Raw genomic sequence first — 15,476 nt, 5'->3', positions numbered from 1 at the left:
GGAACACTGGATCTTCTAGAAACGAAGGGGAGGCTGAGTGAGGAGGTTCTACTGGGAACCGTAGAATTTCAGAGGCCGAGGAGGGGGATCGCCGTGAGGTGAGGCTAGCCTGGGTTACAGAGTGAGACCCTATCTCAGAAAGCTGTGACCTCAATATTCAAGAAGCTGAGGCAGGAGGACTGCCCATGAGTTCTAGACCAGCCTAGACTCTGTTTCAAGCAACCCAAACCACAAAACAATCCTCTTAAGAAAGTGAAAATCAAGGGACCTTTCTAGGGTCATTAGTGACAGGGTTGTTAAGGCTACTCACCACAGCCTTTAAGTTGAGAGAAGCCAGTGGGCTTGGGAGGGGCCAGGGACTTCTGAGGCCCATGGAAATTCTACTTCTTCCTTGGGGCTGTCCTGAGCCAGCAGGTCAGCTGTAGACTCAGTCCCAGGATTGCAGCTGGGAATCCCCGGCTTCCAGTGGCAGCAGATGAGTTGGCACGGCCCAGAGCCACGCCGTTGGCCATTGGGAAGCCGGGATTGCAGATCAGGTATGCAATTACTTACAATATGCCATCAGGCCAGGGCAGGGTGGCCAAGAAAGGGAGACAGGACAGGATCAGGAGAGGACTAGTTGGAGGACGGGGGTGGGGGTTGGGGGGTTGGGGGGGTTGGGGGGGGTTACAGCAAAGGAAGGGGAGGGCTTCCTGTCTAGCCTAGATGACAGTTCCAATAGGGGGTCCTGCAGCCCCCTCCACAGACTGTGACCTGAGCCTGGCCCTGTACCAGGCTGTGGGGGAGACTGGAGGCCACCTGACATTCAGGCTGCTGCTACCCCGCCGCCATCTTCCTTCTGTACCTGCCAGTCCCCTCCTCCCCACCCTCCCCCATGGCTTCCTTAATCCATCCTTATGGAGTATCCTCAGAGGGGCTCCGGATACCGCCCCACAGTCTAAGGCTGTGCATGCTTGCCTGGATGGGCCTCTCCGTTGCTTTCCATATCCCGTTGTTCCAAGGTAGGTCCCTGCTGTCCACCAAACCCGATCCTCACTTCTCACACTTGTCTAGCTGCTGTTCGGGGGGGGGGGGGGGGTTCCCACACCTCCCAGAGTACTCCTACAGGCGGGGATGCCCCCCCCCCCCCCCCCCCGCCACCACCACTCCCTGCTCCCTTCTTGTCCCGTCATCTCTGTGACCTCTAGCTGCACACAGTTCAACCCGGCTCCCAGCGCCAGGCCTGCAGCTTGGCACGGAAAGCTGCCCTCTCTTTCCCAGGTTCTGTGGAGTCTGGCTTCTCTCCTGGAGAGCCGTTGGGAGCTTTTCTGGTAAAGGAAAAATCCCTCAGCCTCTGGGAGAAGCCAATGGGATGAGAGAAGAGGGTGGGACCCGGTCCGTGGCGGATGAGTGCTTTCTGGTGAGTGTGGGTACAGAGAGGGTCAGCCACCGGACTAAGATCACATAGAAGTTTGGAGAAAATGCAGGATTGGACCTGTCTCTCTCTGAGGGGCCTTTTCTTCAGCCATTCTGGGTGAGGTCAGCTGGTGCCTGGGCCTAGTGGGCCAGCGTGGCTGTTTTGTGTTGCTTTGGGGGGGAGGGACTTGGCCCTGCTCTGGTAGGAGGCGGCTTGCCTTTGGTTCTTTGATGCTCTTTCTCTGGAACCCCTGGGGAATGCCTGAGTCATCGCTGAGCGGCAAACACATTTAGCCTCTTTCATCGTCCCTAATAAATCAACTTCTCCATTTCTCTCATACCTGCCTCCGACTCCAGGCTGCCTGCCCCCGTCTCCTGCCGCCCGACATCTGGGCACTGCAGAGACTTCCAGCCCCCAGGTTCCTGGCAGTGGTCCCCTGGCCGTTTCCTCTCTCTCCCCAGGCATTCTGGGCCAGGCAAGGCCTCCTCGTGCTGGGCTGGCCTGCATTCAACAGCTGCGGCCCTGGAGCCCTTCAGCGCTTCCTGCACTTAGGAACTGCCTGGCATGGAGGCGGCAGGGGATTAGCAGCATCCGCCCCAGCTCAGCCCTGACCCTGACCACCACCTCAGCGCCCTCTTGGCCCACAGGGGCTTGTGTTGGGGCCCAGGGAAGTTCCCCAAACATCTTACCTCATCCTGTCTCTCACAGGCCAGGTTGGCTGGAGGACCCCAGGCCTTTCCTGGGCTTGTATTTCATGGCACCTCTCTCAGGAAGCCTCCCGATGACCTCCTTCCCTCCCTTGGTGAGTCTCCCCTCCCCCAGGGACCCTTTGTCTCCCTGTGACAGCATCTAGGCTGTGTGCCTTGTGAGGATACTGCAATAAACAGCATGTAATAGACCCCTAAGGAACTGCACATCATTGTCTTCAGCTTTCTGTGTCTGTGTGTGCATGTGTGTGTGTGTGTGTGTGTGTGTGTGTGTGTGTGTGTGTGCATGTGTGTGTGTACTTGCACATATATGCACGTATGTGTGTCACAGCACAGATACGGCCGTCAGAGGACAACTTTCAGGAGTTGGCTCTGTCCTTCCACAGTGTGGGTCCCCGGGTTCTAACTCAGATCCTCAGGCTCAGTGGCAAGTGCTTTTACCCGTGAAGCCACTTTGCTGGCCCCATGGGCCTAAGCATTTCATATATACTTAGCTATTCCCATTTTACAGGTGGGCAGTCTGAGGATCTGAATGCTGAAGAAATTGCTTCAGACGCGGAGAGAGTCAGCCCTTGAACCCAGGCCTCCTCCTGAGTGGCTCTCGTGGCTGCCCTTGCAGCCTCTCACAGTAAGTGGCATGGGGAGACCTGCTGTCACCCTGCTCCTGCTGATCCAGCCTAGGGCAGGAGCTGCACCAGGTCCATGCCTGAGACCCCCTTGCCTGTAGACATCGCCACTAAAGGTTAGTGCCATGAAAAGCATTCTCAGGGAGGAGAATCTAATCCCAAGAGGCGGCAGCCTGTTCTGAGGTACACAGCCAGATAGAGGGTGGGAGAGGCAGGAGCGTGTGGTCCCTGTAAGGGAGGAGGAGGAGGCCCTTACAGGGCTGCTTACGGCCACAGGCCCCAGTCAACCAGGTGTCTCCCGGATCCACGATGCCCACCCCAGGTTCTGTGCTGGTCATGGGTCCAGGCTCTGTCTCTCCATGCGGGAAAAGTGCTCATCTGTGTGTGGTGAGCGCCCCCTGCTGGCCTGATTTACAAAGAAGCAGAAGCCACCCACCCACGAGGGAGGTCGGGACCAGAGTCAGAGGGACCTCCTAGAGTACTGGAGGGATGTGGTCCTGGACCCTCTCCTGCCCCTCGAAATAAATATCTGTCTTCTTGGTCTCACTGTCTCAGAGGCCACCAGACCCTGGAACCTATTGATGCTGAGGCCCCGAGTTTTGTGGGATTTGTTGTTGTTGTTGTTGTTTTCATTTTGTTTTCTAATCAGGTAACTTCAGTCAAACTAACGATTATTATGAAACCAGCGTGTGCCAGGTGCTCAGCAAGTGAACAGTCAGACCTGCATGGACCTCACAGTCTGGCAGGATGAGGTGACTGTAGCACAGGCCTGGCTGCCTGGCCTAGACACCCTCCTCATGGACTGTTCATCGGCTCAGCCCAGTTCTGCACCCTGAATATGCCAGTTTGGCTGGGTCTCACCTGTCTCGCCCATTAGAAAGGAAGGTTTTGTTGTTGTTGTTGCTTTTGTTTGTTTGTTTGTTTGACAGTCTTACTATGTAGTTCTGGCTGGACTGAAACTTGCTGTGTAGATCATGCTGGCCTTGAACTCACAGAGATCCACCTGTCTCTGCCTCCCAAGTGCTGGAACTAAAGGTGTGTACCGCTACACTCAGCATGCTATTTTACATTATTTTTATTATTTATATGTATGTGTGTGCACATTCATGCACGTGTGTGTGTGCTTGTGTATGTGTGTGTGTTTACTGTACACCTGTAGAGGCCAGAAGAAGAGGTTGGGTCCCCCGAGTTACAGGTGGTGTGAGCTGCCTGATGTTGGTGCTGGGACCCAGACTTGGGTCCTCTGGGAAGAGCTGCAAGTGCTCTTAATTGCTGATCCATCTCTCCAGCCTCCAGACTTGAACTTGTTTTGAGGGCAAGGCTGTGACTGTGGTCACAGGAATCCTTGGGCCCCTGGCTCTGTTACAGAGACCTTGGTACACAATAAGCACTTAGTACATGGACCAAAAGAAGGAAAGTATAGGCAAGCTGAGCTGGTTCAGCCACAAGGATCCTCAAGGAAGGCTGTAAAGGTGGGATTTTAGGCAGGGGCTGGGTAACGGAGGCAGGAAGTGGCCTTAGGACTCAGGAGCACTGGACCATGAGCCCAGGTGGCAGGGATTCTGTCTTGGCCTGCCAGCTCCTGGTTCAGCAGGGACACTTTATAAACATCTGTGGGAGGGCCATCAGCAAAGGTTACACCATCCTGCTCCACACTGGTCCCTGAGCCAGCCTGTGCTTGCATCCCTCCAGAGGCAATAGGATCACTACCTCTCTTCTATGTCAGCCACTCTATCTGTAGATAGAGCTGGCTTCTGGAAAATTCTGTCTTCCCCTGGGTGTAGTAGAATCAACTCAGCCTAGCCCCTACCCCTGCCCCAAAGAAGCCCAGAGAAAGCCCAGCTCCTGGGGGAACTTCTGTCCAGCATGGCACCTCCCCCAGTGTCCCGAAGACAAGGTTCTAGGGACCACTGAGTGCTCACTCTTCCTGGATGAGGGGAGAGGATCTGGGAGGGGTTAGGGATGGTAGACACAATCACAGAAAGGACAGCTTTCTGGCCACACGTTGGATCATGAGCTTTATTCTTGCTTCCAAGTGTCAGAACAGGAAATAAACTGATGGCCCCACCACCACCTTGGTGCTGGGAAAGAAGAGAAGGGGGGGCCGGCAAAGGTCCCACAGCCTCTGTGCACACACACATGCTGGAGGCAGAGGAACATTTAAGGGTCATTTAACTCCTAAACGGGGGCAGCTGAGGTGGGCTCAGCTCAAGTCCCCAACTGTCCAGCAAGGGCTCTGCCTGTCGGTGCCCCAGCTCCCAGGAGTATGTCCGTCCAGAGACAGGAGTCTCACCCCTCCTACCACACTTCTCTTCCTGACCTTGAGGAAGTGTGCACATGTGGGCTCCTGCGGAGGATGAGGCAGCCTGGCCACCTCCTGCTTCTGTTTAGGGCCCGGGTTGGCCCAGGACACAGGGAGCCCCGTTTCTTGCAGCCTTGCTGAGGAGTTTTCTGGGGGGTGGGGGGCTCCTCAGGCAGGAGAGAAGGTACAAGCGCTCTCTAGGGGAGAAGTCTCCAGGTGAGGCCTCCCTGGGGACACAAGGGCGTGCTGTGTATGGAAAGCTGGCTTTGTTCTGGCAGGAGGCAGGAACAAGGAACCATTCTGTAGCCCCTCCCTACCCTAGCTTTGCCGGCCGGGCATCTAGTAGTGGTGCCATGGCTTGCAAGAGTCTGTCCAAGCATGATTCCTATGCTACCAGCTGGCTCACTGTGGCCTCCAGGCAGCCCTCCTGGTGGGCAGAGCCCGGAGCGGTTTCTCTCAGCTGTAGCTCAGATCTGCCAGCCGCAGATGCCACCGCTGCCTCGAGGGTCTCTCCTGCTCCTCTTCACAAGTCAACGCCCTTAAAAATGGTGCCAGCAATGTCCTCAGAACCTCCCAGCACAGTCTGTCTGGTTCAGTCACCTGGTGTCCCAGCTCCCCCCGGAAGCCAAGCTGACCAAAGGCAGCCAGGGCCAAGATGTTTCCTGTCCAAACACCGCATTTTGTAAGACCCGGAGAAGGGCTGTGATTCAGCAGAGGGCCGTGTTTGAAGCTTCAGGCTCGGAGCTGGTGTGTATTGCTGGTACCTGGTGCTGGCAGGGAGGGCCTGGCCCAATCTGAGGGGCGGGGTGCCTTTGAACTAGAAGCTTCCAAGGAATCCATGGTCCTCCTGCTGGGGAAGGAGAGGGTGGGACACACTGGTAGTGGGCTCTGGGCTGGCTCATCTTCCCGTCCTCACCCTCAGCTGCAGCGGTCCAGGGTGGAGCTCCACAGGTTCCTTTTGTCAAGCAGCACAGGTATCAGGAGTTTCCCTGTGAGCTCTGTGCCCTCCAAGGTTCCACATCCCCCGTAGCCAGTTCCAGTGATGGGGAGGGGTGGGATTGTGAGCAGGAACAGGTGCAGTGGGTGAGAGGTGTCTGTCCAGCTACCACAGTCCCTACGGGGTTGCCAGAGCCGCCTCCCGGAAGCTCACTGCTTGCTGGCAATCTTCTTTTTCCGAGCAGACAGCAGGTCATAGAAGGGGACACGGGTGATGCTGGCCCTGGGGGTACGGGAGGAAATGAGACTTCAGGGCTTGCTGGAACGTAGGACTTCCGGACTTGTGATTTGGGGGGTGTGACCCCCAGGGAGGTGTTGGCTCACCCCGATGCACAGAAAAGGCCAGGGACTGATATAGGGAAATTCTGCTCTGTGAGCCTCGTCTCAGGCAGGCCCAGCAAGGACAAGCCCTCAGGTTAGGAGGTGGGAGCCCAGCAGAGACCGCCCCGCTCCAGATTCCTTTTCCAGCCCCTTTAGAGAAGCAGGGGGAAGCAAGAAAGCTCATGGCAGAGCCAGCTGGGCCCCTCACTGCTGTGGGGCTCTGGCCAAGGCTCTGCCATCTCTGGGCCTCTCTAATTCTTCAAGTTTCTAGGACATGGTCCTTGTCCAGTGGCCACACATGCCTTCTAGCTGACAGGTCTTCCACTTACCCATGTCTCCCCTCTGGCTGAGCTCCTTGCAAGTTCCCGGGCCCTCCCACTGAGCCCGTGAAGTTGGTTTCTTCCTTCTGTATTAACTAGACTTGACGTGGTGCCTGGCTCAAGAACCTGCCCACCAAAGGCCTCCCTCCAGGAGGGAGACCTGGAGTTCGAGTCTTTACAGACAAGGAAAGAAGACCCCAAAGAAGCAGGAAGGTGACAGGAGGCGTTCAGTGTCCCGGCTGCTCTCACCTGATGGCCTCAATCCACTGGTCGCGCTCCTCGGCATTGGCGGCTGAGATGCGGTAGGACTCATGTTTCCCCTCCACCACCTTACCATCCCCGTCAGTCTTGCACGCCTTTATCTTCTGGCCCCGGCAGCCGGGGTTGTACAGCTCCAGGCAGAACTGTGGGAGGGGCCAGGTGAGGGCAAGGTTGAGGGACAGGCTAGGCCACCCCCTCCCCACGGTGTGTGGGGACACCGAGGCGAGAGCAGCCATCCCACAGAATGCCCTTCCCCCACAGCTCAGGGGGAGAGGACACCAGGCACCTGCTGTGTACCAGGCTCCCTAAAATCCCATGTAACAGGTGGGGGAACCAAGGCTCAGAAAAGTCCCCCAGTTTGTGCCAGAGCCAAGCTCCACAAGACAGCTGAGGCTTGCCCTTTTCAATGACGCTGACCAGCCTGGGTCCAGAGCTCTAGGAGAGAGCCTACAGAATGGGGCCGAGCTCTGCTGGGACCCCCCAGCTTGACTCTCACCGGCTTCTTGGGGTCATCCACCTTCTGCACTGAGAGGTTCTCCAGAGGAATGATCCCCCGAGGCTCCTTGTCCTGATGAAGTGAGGTCAAGGACAGGAAATGTGAGCTTAGGTCCTCCCCAGATCACCTCTCCAGACCTCCCAGTCATAGACAGACATAGCACTAGACCCTGTTTGGGATCTGGGAGACCCAACTAAACTTTTTTTTTTCCATTTTTATTGTATGTGTATGGGTGTTTAGCCTGAATGCATGTAAATGCATCACATGTGTGCAGTGCCCACAACAGCCAGAAAAGGGCGTCAGATTCCCCCCGGGACTGAATTGCAGACAGTTGTGAGCTGCCATGTAGGTGCTGAGAATTGAACCCAGGTCCTCTCGAAGAGGAGTCAGTGCTCTTAACTGCTGGGCCATCTCTCCAGCCTATCTATCTATCTATCTATCTATCTATCTATCTATCTATCTATCTATCTATCTATCATCTGTTTGTCTGTCTGTCTATTTATTTATTTTCTGAGGAAGGATCTTGTTGTATAGCCCAGGTTGGCTTTGAACATGTTAGGACCCTCTTGCCTCTGCCTTCTAAGCACTAGGATTATGGGTATGAACCCCCATGCCTAGCCTTTAGGCAATCCATCCATCTTTGAACAATGATTTTTTTTTCAGTGCTGGGAATTGACCAGGGCCTCACACATGTAAGGCCCACATTCTAACATGGATCTACAGCCCCACAACTTAAAGTCGGTGCTCCCTCTTTCCCAGCCCCTCCTCCTCTTTGCCCCTTAATTCTGTGAAATGGGAGTAGAGGGGGGCTGAGCACTTTGAAAGGGCCCGGCACTCTCTGGTGGTGGCAGCGGCTGGAGGGACCTGTTCATCATGGCTGGTTGTGTTCTAGTCCCACCCCCGACACACTCACAGTGGTGAACTCAAAGTAGTAGAGACAGTTGTCTGTGAGGATGAACCAGCGTCGCTTCCATGTCTTCACACGGCCCCCTGAAAGAAGCCGGCAGAGCGTGTTAGGTCAGCCTTCCTCCTCCTGGGCCACCATGCTCCCCCATAGGCAAGCTGTGGAGCCTTGTGTGCCTCCCCTGCTCCCCAGGCCTCCAGATCCATCCTTTCTAGACTCCAAGCGTAGCAGCTCCCATCACCCCATTGCCTTGCATTTGGGTTCCCAGAGTTAGGTAGAGGGGACAGTGGCCACTGTCACCTGACCCCCACCAGAGTCCACTCAGACCGAGGCTTGCTTTATGTGTTTATGGTGGATAGCATTGACTGTCAAGCTGAGGGAATCCAGAGTCCTCTGGAAACGAGCCTCGGGGCATGTCCGTGAGGAAGTTTCCAGACTGGGTCAGCTGAGGTGGGAGGACACAGTTTAAATGTGGGCAGCCCTGTCCCGGGGCTGGAGTCCCAGAATGAAAAGGGAGAGAGTGAGCTGAGCAACAGCCTTTCACGGCTCTCTGCTTCCTGACTGTGGACACGATGTGACCGGCCACCTCAAGCTCCCGCCACAAGGAGCTCTTCCCTCAGAGTCAAGCACACCTTTCCTTCCTTAAGCGTGTGTGTTAGGCATGTTGCTGCAGCATTGGGAACCGTAGCTAACACAGCTTTATCAGACATGGGAAAAAATGAGGAAGTGAATCCTTGTGGCCATCCAGGAGGAGGAGGGCCACTGGCCACCCCATTCTTATAGATGAGGAAACCAAGGCTGGGAAAAGCTAGACCATGTGTCCACGGTCCTGTGCATTCAAACGCCAACGTTGCTGCCCTGGAGCCCAAGCTTTCAGCCACGTTGCTATGTGGCTAGTACTCTCTGGGTCATGGTCGCCACAGTCCAACTGCAGAAACTGATGCTGAAGAGTGGGGTTGTGAGCTCCGCCATGAGGCTCTGCTGCCCCTCTACTGGCTGGTTTTGTGACTTGGAGATACTCTGGGGGCTGAGAGCTGGTGTCTGGGGCAGTACAGGAGGCCCACAGGCCTGTAGGAGGAGAGGCTGGGGTGTGGTGACACACAGAAGGCTTGGTGGACATCTGGGATTTTTGGGTGAGTCTGCCATAGTCTAGGTACACAGTAAGTGATGGAGACTGCCCAGCTGAGACCCTTCCTCCAAGATGAGGCATTTTTTCTTCACCTACCTCAGAAGACCACAGGCCCTGGCTATCTGGTTCTGCTAGGGTGGCTCCTGGGATTGTTCCTGGAGGAGGCAGGGCTGGCTGCTTCCCTCAGCCACGGGGAGCACTCATCATGGCTCTTTGTCTGAGCTACAATCCCTCTCTCCCTCCTCCTGCTTCAGGGACATCCAGCCCTCAGCTGCCCTAAGTATGACCCTTGCTGGCTGTGTGACCTTGAGAAGATGCCCTAACCCTGCCGAGTCTTGGCTTCCAGAGAATAAACTACCCCAAAATTGGGCTGTTCAAGGACCAGCACCTCATGTTCAATAGTCCTGAACAGAGGGACCCTGCTAGACTCTTCTTTCCGTCCTCTGGGAGAGAAACAGAACTGTCCGTGGAGCCTCTGTCCCCTACTGCTCCCTTACATCCAGCCTCCCCCTGCCACCTGCACCCCCAAGACAGATGGATGGGTAAAAGGGTAGGTGTTTTATGTATACATGAGTGGGTGGATATATGGATGGGTGGATGTACAGATGGATGGGTTGAAGGGTAGGTGCTTTTATGTATACATGAGTGGGTGGATATATGGATGGGTGGATGTACAGATGGATGGGTTGAAGGGTAAGCATTTTTTATATATACATGGGTGGGTGGATAGATGGATGGGTTGAAGGGTAAGCATTTTTTATATATACATGGGTGGGTGGATAGATGGATGGGTGGATGTACAGATGGATGGGTTGAAGGGTAGGTGCTTTTATGTACACATGAGTGGGTGGATATATGGATGGGTGGATAGAAGGGTAGTTGTTTTTATGTATACATGGTGGGTGGATATATGGATGGGTAGATGTATAGGTAGATGTGTTGATGGATGGGTAGATAGATGAATGGGTGATGGGTAGGTGGAAGGATGGATGGGTGGATAAAGGAGTGTGTGGGCCGGGTGGTGGTGGCACACGCCTTTAATCCCAGCACTGGGAGGCAGAGGCAGGCGGATCTTTGTGAGTTCGAGGCCAGCCTGGTCTACAGAGCGAGATCCAGGAAAGGCACGAAGCTACACAGAGAAACCCTGTCTCGTAAAACCAAAAAAAAAAAAAAAAAGGAGTGTGTGGATAGATAGATGGGTAGGTGGGTAGATAGATGGGTGGATGGATAAATGAGTGGAGGGAAGGGTGGATGGATGGATGGATGTATAAGTGGATAGGTGGATAGATGACGAGATGGGTGGGTGGACAGAAGAGTAGGTGGATGGATGGATGGGTAAGTGGAAGGGTGTGAGTGGATAGAAGAGTAGGTAGATGGATGGATGGGTAAGTGGAAGGGTGTGAGTGGAGGGGTCGGTGGATGGATAGATGGATGGATGGCTAAGTGGATAGGTGAATAGATGATGAGATGAGTGGATAGACAGATGAGTGGCTAGGTTGATGGATAAGTAGGCATGAATGGGTAGGGTAATGGGTGGGTATATGGTGGCTCGGAGGGTAAATGAGAGGAAGGATAGAAAGGGTAAGTAGATGCTGGGCTGGGGGCCAGGTGACCAAACACTGTGCAGGTCCACTCCTGAGGTATATGCATGTGTGTCAGCCACACGTGTGCAAGTGAGCTTATCAGAGTGCGTGCACAGAGGTCTTACCCAGCTTGAGTAGCCAACCTTCACGGTCAGGGTTGAAGAAGGTGTGGGTGAGGTCACCGCCATCATCCTCGGGGATGGAGAAGGGTTCACTCTTGATGCTGTCAAAAAGGTTCTGTCCAAGGGGATAGAAAGGATGGATTTAGTCCACTGAGTTTGGGCCCTGGACCAGCTGGCCTGTGTGTCCTTGAGCAGGTCAGCCCTGCTCTCCCAGTAAACCTACTCCTGGGCCATTCTTGTGAAAGCTTCCCTGTCGCCTCAGGTGACTGATGCTCTCCTTTGCACTGGCTACACCCATACCCTTGTGTGCCTTCTCCTGTGTTGCCCCAGGGCAGAGTGAGCAGGGTGGGTGCCTTAGGTTTGCACATGGGGACACAGACACACATCCCCACCCTCCCCGGGCACAGCAGCTGGAGTAGAGACTGCTTCAGGCGGTGCTGATGTTGGGAGATGCCCCTCTTCTACTTCGGTGGACAGTAGACCCTTCTAGATCACACATGCTGGGGCGAGGGTAGAGAAGGCCCTGGGGAGGAGGGAATTGACTGCTTCAGGCTCAGAGGCCCCAGCAAGAGAGGTCCCCAGTGGAGTGCTGACCACAGTGTCTATCCAGGATGGGCTCTGATTACAGGGGTTGGAATGTAAAGGGTCCCCCAAGAGCTGACTTCAGTCCTCCGTGGATAACTGTCTGGTAAAGCTGCTATTATACACAAGGTATGACCCTGGAGGCTAGGGATGGAACCTAGGTCCTTGAGCATATCTAGAGAATCACTCCAGCAACTGAGTCACATCCCCAGGTCAGCATGGGCATTTTAACAGCAGGGGAACTGAGTCACAAACTCAGCGGTGATCATAGGCTAGCTCTCTACTTACTGTATCTTCTTCCATTTCTTTCCTGACTCCAGAGGCTAAGATCTGCAGAGCTGCCAGTCCCAGTGCTGGGGGAGCCCAGTGCCCCAAGGAGATTCAAAACACTCTGGCAGGTCTGCACCCACTCCCTAGGGTAGGAGCTATCTCATCCTTGGCTTGCATACCTTCCTTCCCCTGACAGAGGTCATGGTGGCACATATCTAACGTGTTCCCGCTTGTTAAAGCCAAAAGGCAGTGTGCAGCCATTACCGATCAGTGCATCTGGCTTTGCAGAAGTGTTTCTCAGTATTGCAATGGATGATTTCACACCTTTATGTATATATGGGTGGGTGGATAGATAGATGGATGGGTTGGTAGATGAATGGATGCCTGACTCCCCTTTTTTACTGCCATCCTGTCCTTTGTCCGGGGGTCCCCATGGAGTACAGGCCTAAAGCTAGTTTTCCTGAGTCTACGTAGGTGTGGCTGGAGCAAGCCTTTAATATCCCTCGCAACCTCATGTGGTGTGGGGGGTGAGAGAAAAGTGGGGATCAGCTTCTCTTTGGCTGGGGTGGAGGTAGGGGTGCATGGATGTGGGGGTGGCAGTCTTTACCTTGGGAATCCCCAGGTGGCCTAGCTGGTGGAATCTGAGACAGGAAGGCCCTAGCAGGAGGTGAGCTGTCTGCTCAGACAAGTATTAGCCAGGCCCAAGGAGGCTTCAGGGTGGCAGACGGGGCCTCAGCCTCTGCTAAACCCACAGGAGTACCTGGAAGTTTCTGCGGTCACAGTACCATCGTGTGTATTCCGCCTCACAGAAACAGCAGCACACCCACACTTCCTGTGTCTTGAAAACACCCTGAAGTCCCCGTCACTGAACAAACCACTGCACAGAGACCTCTCAGGGCCCTGGGTGTACAGCATGGCCTTCTTTTCCCTGGGGCTCTGGTGCCCTGTCCCAGGATCCCTTCTCCTCTCTTTTCTGTCTAGGTTGTTCAGTGTGTTGGGCACCCTCCTCCATCCCCAGGTTCCGGGAGGGGACAGTGACTCCGCTTTGGCTGTGTAGAGCCTTGCATCTTATGTGCTACAGGGGCTAGTTTAGATAGAAACACGTGACCCCAACCAGTCACTAGGACTTAATTCCAGGGGTTTAATTTTTCCGGGAGAAGCTATCGGCCTAGAGCTGCTTGGGCATCTTTGCAGTAGCCAGGGTCCAAGAGACAGCCAGTGTGCAAGTCCAGCTTGCTGTGACATGCAGCCTCCTCAGGCCACCGAGCCCCTGGATCTCGCCACACCCAAAGCCAACAGTCTGAAGGCAAAGGGATCCCTTGATATTCTTAGAGATATTAGTTGTGATTCTCCCAGTCAGTGTGGCAGGACAGATAAGGCATGAGGAGACATCACAATTTACATACGGGGCCGGAGAGATGGCTCAGTGGTTAGGAGCACTGGCTGCCCTTCCAGAGGACCCAGGTTCAATTCCCAGCACCCACATGGCAGCTCACAACTGTCTGTAACTCAGATTCCAGTGAATCCGACTCCCTCACAAAGATGCAGGTCAACACCAATGCATATAAAAATAAATTAAAAAAAAGAATTAAAAAAATTTACATATGATGGACCAGCAAGATGGGTCAATGGGTAGAGGCAATTGCTGCCTAGCTGAAGACCTGAGTTCATTTCTTTGGAGGGAAAGAACCAGCTCCTGAAAGTTGTCCTCTGACCTACATACATGTACAGAACACATATGAGAAGACCCTCCATCTCCAAATGGTGGAGAAGGTGTGAGGGACCCCGAAGGAAGAGGACTTGGTGGCCTGTAGCCCTTGACTCTCAGTCCTGTCCCAGCTCTCTCGCCCACCTCCATTCCCAGAAATGCTTTTTCCTTCCTTAATAAACTCTATTTCTATCACGATCCGTGTGTCCCTGGCCCAGTTCTGTGCTCTGGGACACAAGAGCCTGGAAACCTCAGTGGACCCCTTCTGGATTCAGTTCCTCATCTGTGACAGGGGGTGGTAGCATGCTCAGGCCCTCTGTCCTCAAAAATCTTACCTTCTGGTCTCTGCAGGGGGCGGAGCTCTGGAGTCAGACACGGCTCAAGCTGGGACTCTCTTATTACAGACATGAAGTCTCGGGTTAGCTACCTCCAGTGGCACCCTGTGACCTTAGCTGGACCCTGGGAACAGGGTGTGTGTCGGGGGGCACAATGACAGTATGCCTAGGACACTGCTCTGACAGGGAAGCCCAGAACGGCCCGGGGAGAAGCTGGGATTCATCCCTGTGCCCAGCTCCTAACTCTTCACCTAGAACCTTTTAAGTACTGTGTCCCACCCAGCCTGCCTGTTCCCTATAACCACAGTATCTCTCTCATAGTCTTTGCTACAAGAACACCTTCCAGGGCTGTGTGACCCTGGGGTGACCTCTCTTGGGGCATACATCTGTGTAAATTTACTTCTGCCTCTTGGTATACTTTAAAGCATTTTGGGGCTTCCTAGAGAGTTGAGCAACAGTGGTCCATGGAGAACTCACTTCTGCAAAGAGACAACGTGACACTGGGTTCTGGCTTTTTAAAAACATTCAAATGAAGCCAGGGAGAAGGTGAGAGGATCTTGGGTCCACGTGGCTGCCTGTGGAAACCTGGGATGGCTCTCTGAGCAGGCCTGGGCCCTCTGTGACATAGTTGGGGAGGATTCTCTGTTCACCAGCTACTGCCTAGGAGCTCTGCTAACTCCTGCTGGAGGGGTTCCAGAGTCCAGCTGCAGGCTGAAAGTCGGGCAGCCAGCTGGCTGAGGCTCTGCCTGGCTCTGGGCTGCCGACCAGGGCGCCCGACCCCTCCCAGGCCTCCTGGATGGGGTGGAGTTACATGAAGATGACAGAGTAGGCCACCTGCAAGAAAGTTCCAGCCTGGGAACATGAGGAGGGGATGGTGCAGAGGAAGGCAGGGTGGAAGGCAGGAACCATCTGTCAGCAGGAGGCCCTGCACATTCAGGGCACCTGTGGGAGGCATGGTGGTTCTGCCCCCAAGTGTGATGCCTCTAATGTGTGATGCCCCCAAGCGTCATACCTCTGACGCTCCAGTCTGCTTGGAGGGCTGGTTCTTTTTTTGTTTGTTTGTTTGTTTGTCTTTTTTGGCTTCTTTTTTCCTTGTTTGTTTTGAGATGGCATCTTCTGTAGCTCGCCTCAAACAAGCTATGTAGCCAAGGCTGCCTTTAAACTCCTGATCCTCCTGTCTCTACCTCCTGAGTACTGGGATTCTAGGTGTGTGCTACAATGCCTGGTTTATGCTGGGGATTGAACCCAGGGCCTTGTGCAGGCATGGCAAGCACTCTACCAACTGAGCCACATCCCCAGTCTATTCTTAATTATTCTTTCTGATGATATTGGGCTGCCTTTAAGCCTGGGTTGTGAGCAGGGCAGGCCTTGCCCTTAACATTAAAAAAAAAAAAAAAAAAAAAGACTGATCACAGCAG

General features: G+C 54.4%; 1 protein-coding gene and 1 long non-coding RNA gene across 7 annotated transcripts in view; one reads left to right on the top strand and one right to left on the bottom strand.

Moving 5' to 3' along the window:
• Positions 1 to 1,209: 1,209 nt before the first annotated feature.
• Positions 1,210 to 13,921, top strand: LOC128116724 (uncharacterized). Of its 3 annotated transcripts, XR_008220574.1 has the most exons (6): positions 1,210 to 1,399; positions 2,105 to 2,198; positions 2,615 to 2,731; positions 6,768 to 6,970; positions 9,713 to 10,008; positions 11,426 to 13,921. It is a non-coding gene; the product is annotated as an uncharacterized LOC128116724 (long non-coding RNA). The 3 variants fall into 3 exon arrangements; XR_008220575.1 differs by lacking the exon at positions 1,210 to 1,399 and having other exon boundaries at positions 1,411 to 2,198; positions 12,066 to 13,921; XR_008220573.1 differs by lacking the exon at positions 1,210 to 1,399 and having other exon boundaries at positions 1,411 to 2,198.
• Positions 4,735 to 15,476, bottom strand: part of Cyth4 (cytohesin 4) — a 26,886-nt gene continuing 16,144 nt past the window's right edge. For all 4 annotated transcript variants that reach the window (XM_052748280.1, XM_052748282.1, XM_052748281.1 and 1 more), the window contains exons 9-13: positions 11,167 to 11,278; positions 8,339 to 8,415; positions 7,426 to 7,497; positions 6,918 to 7,072; positions 4,735 to 6,250 (exon numbers count right to left, since the gene is read on the bottom strand). In XM_052748280.1, the coding sequence (XP_052604240.1) occupies positions 6,178 to 6,250; positions 6,918 to 7,072; positions 7,426 to 7,497; positions 8,339 to 8,415; positions 11,167 to 11,278 (489 nt within the window). In that variant the 3' untranslated portion in view covers positions 4,735 to 6,177. The remainder of the gene's footprint in view (positions 6,251 to 6,917; positions 7,073 to 7,425; positions 7,498 to 8,338; positions 8,416 to 11,166; positions 11,279 to 15,476) is intronic.

This window comes from Peromyscus californicus, unplaced genomic scaffold (genome assembly GCF_007827085.1).
Source record: "Peromyscus californicus insignis strain IS unplaced genomic scaffold, ASM782708v3 Scaffold_20__1_contigs__length_68692818, whole genome shotgun sequence".
Classification (NCBI taxonomy): Eukaryota; Metazoa; Chordata; class Mammalia; order Rodentia; family Cricetidae; genus Peromyscus; species Peromyscus californicus.
Note: the sequence above shows the minus strand (reverse complement) of the source record. Positions and strands in the feature narration are given on the sequence as shown.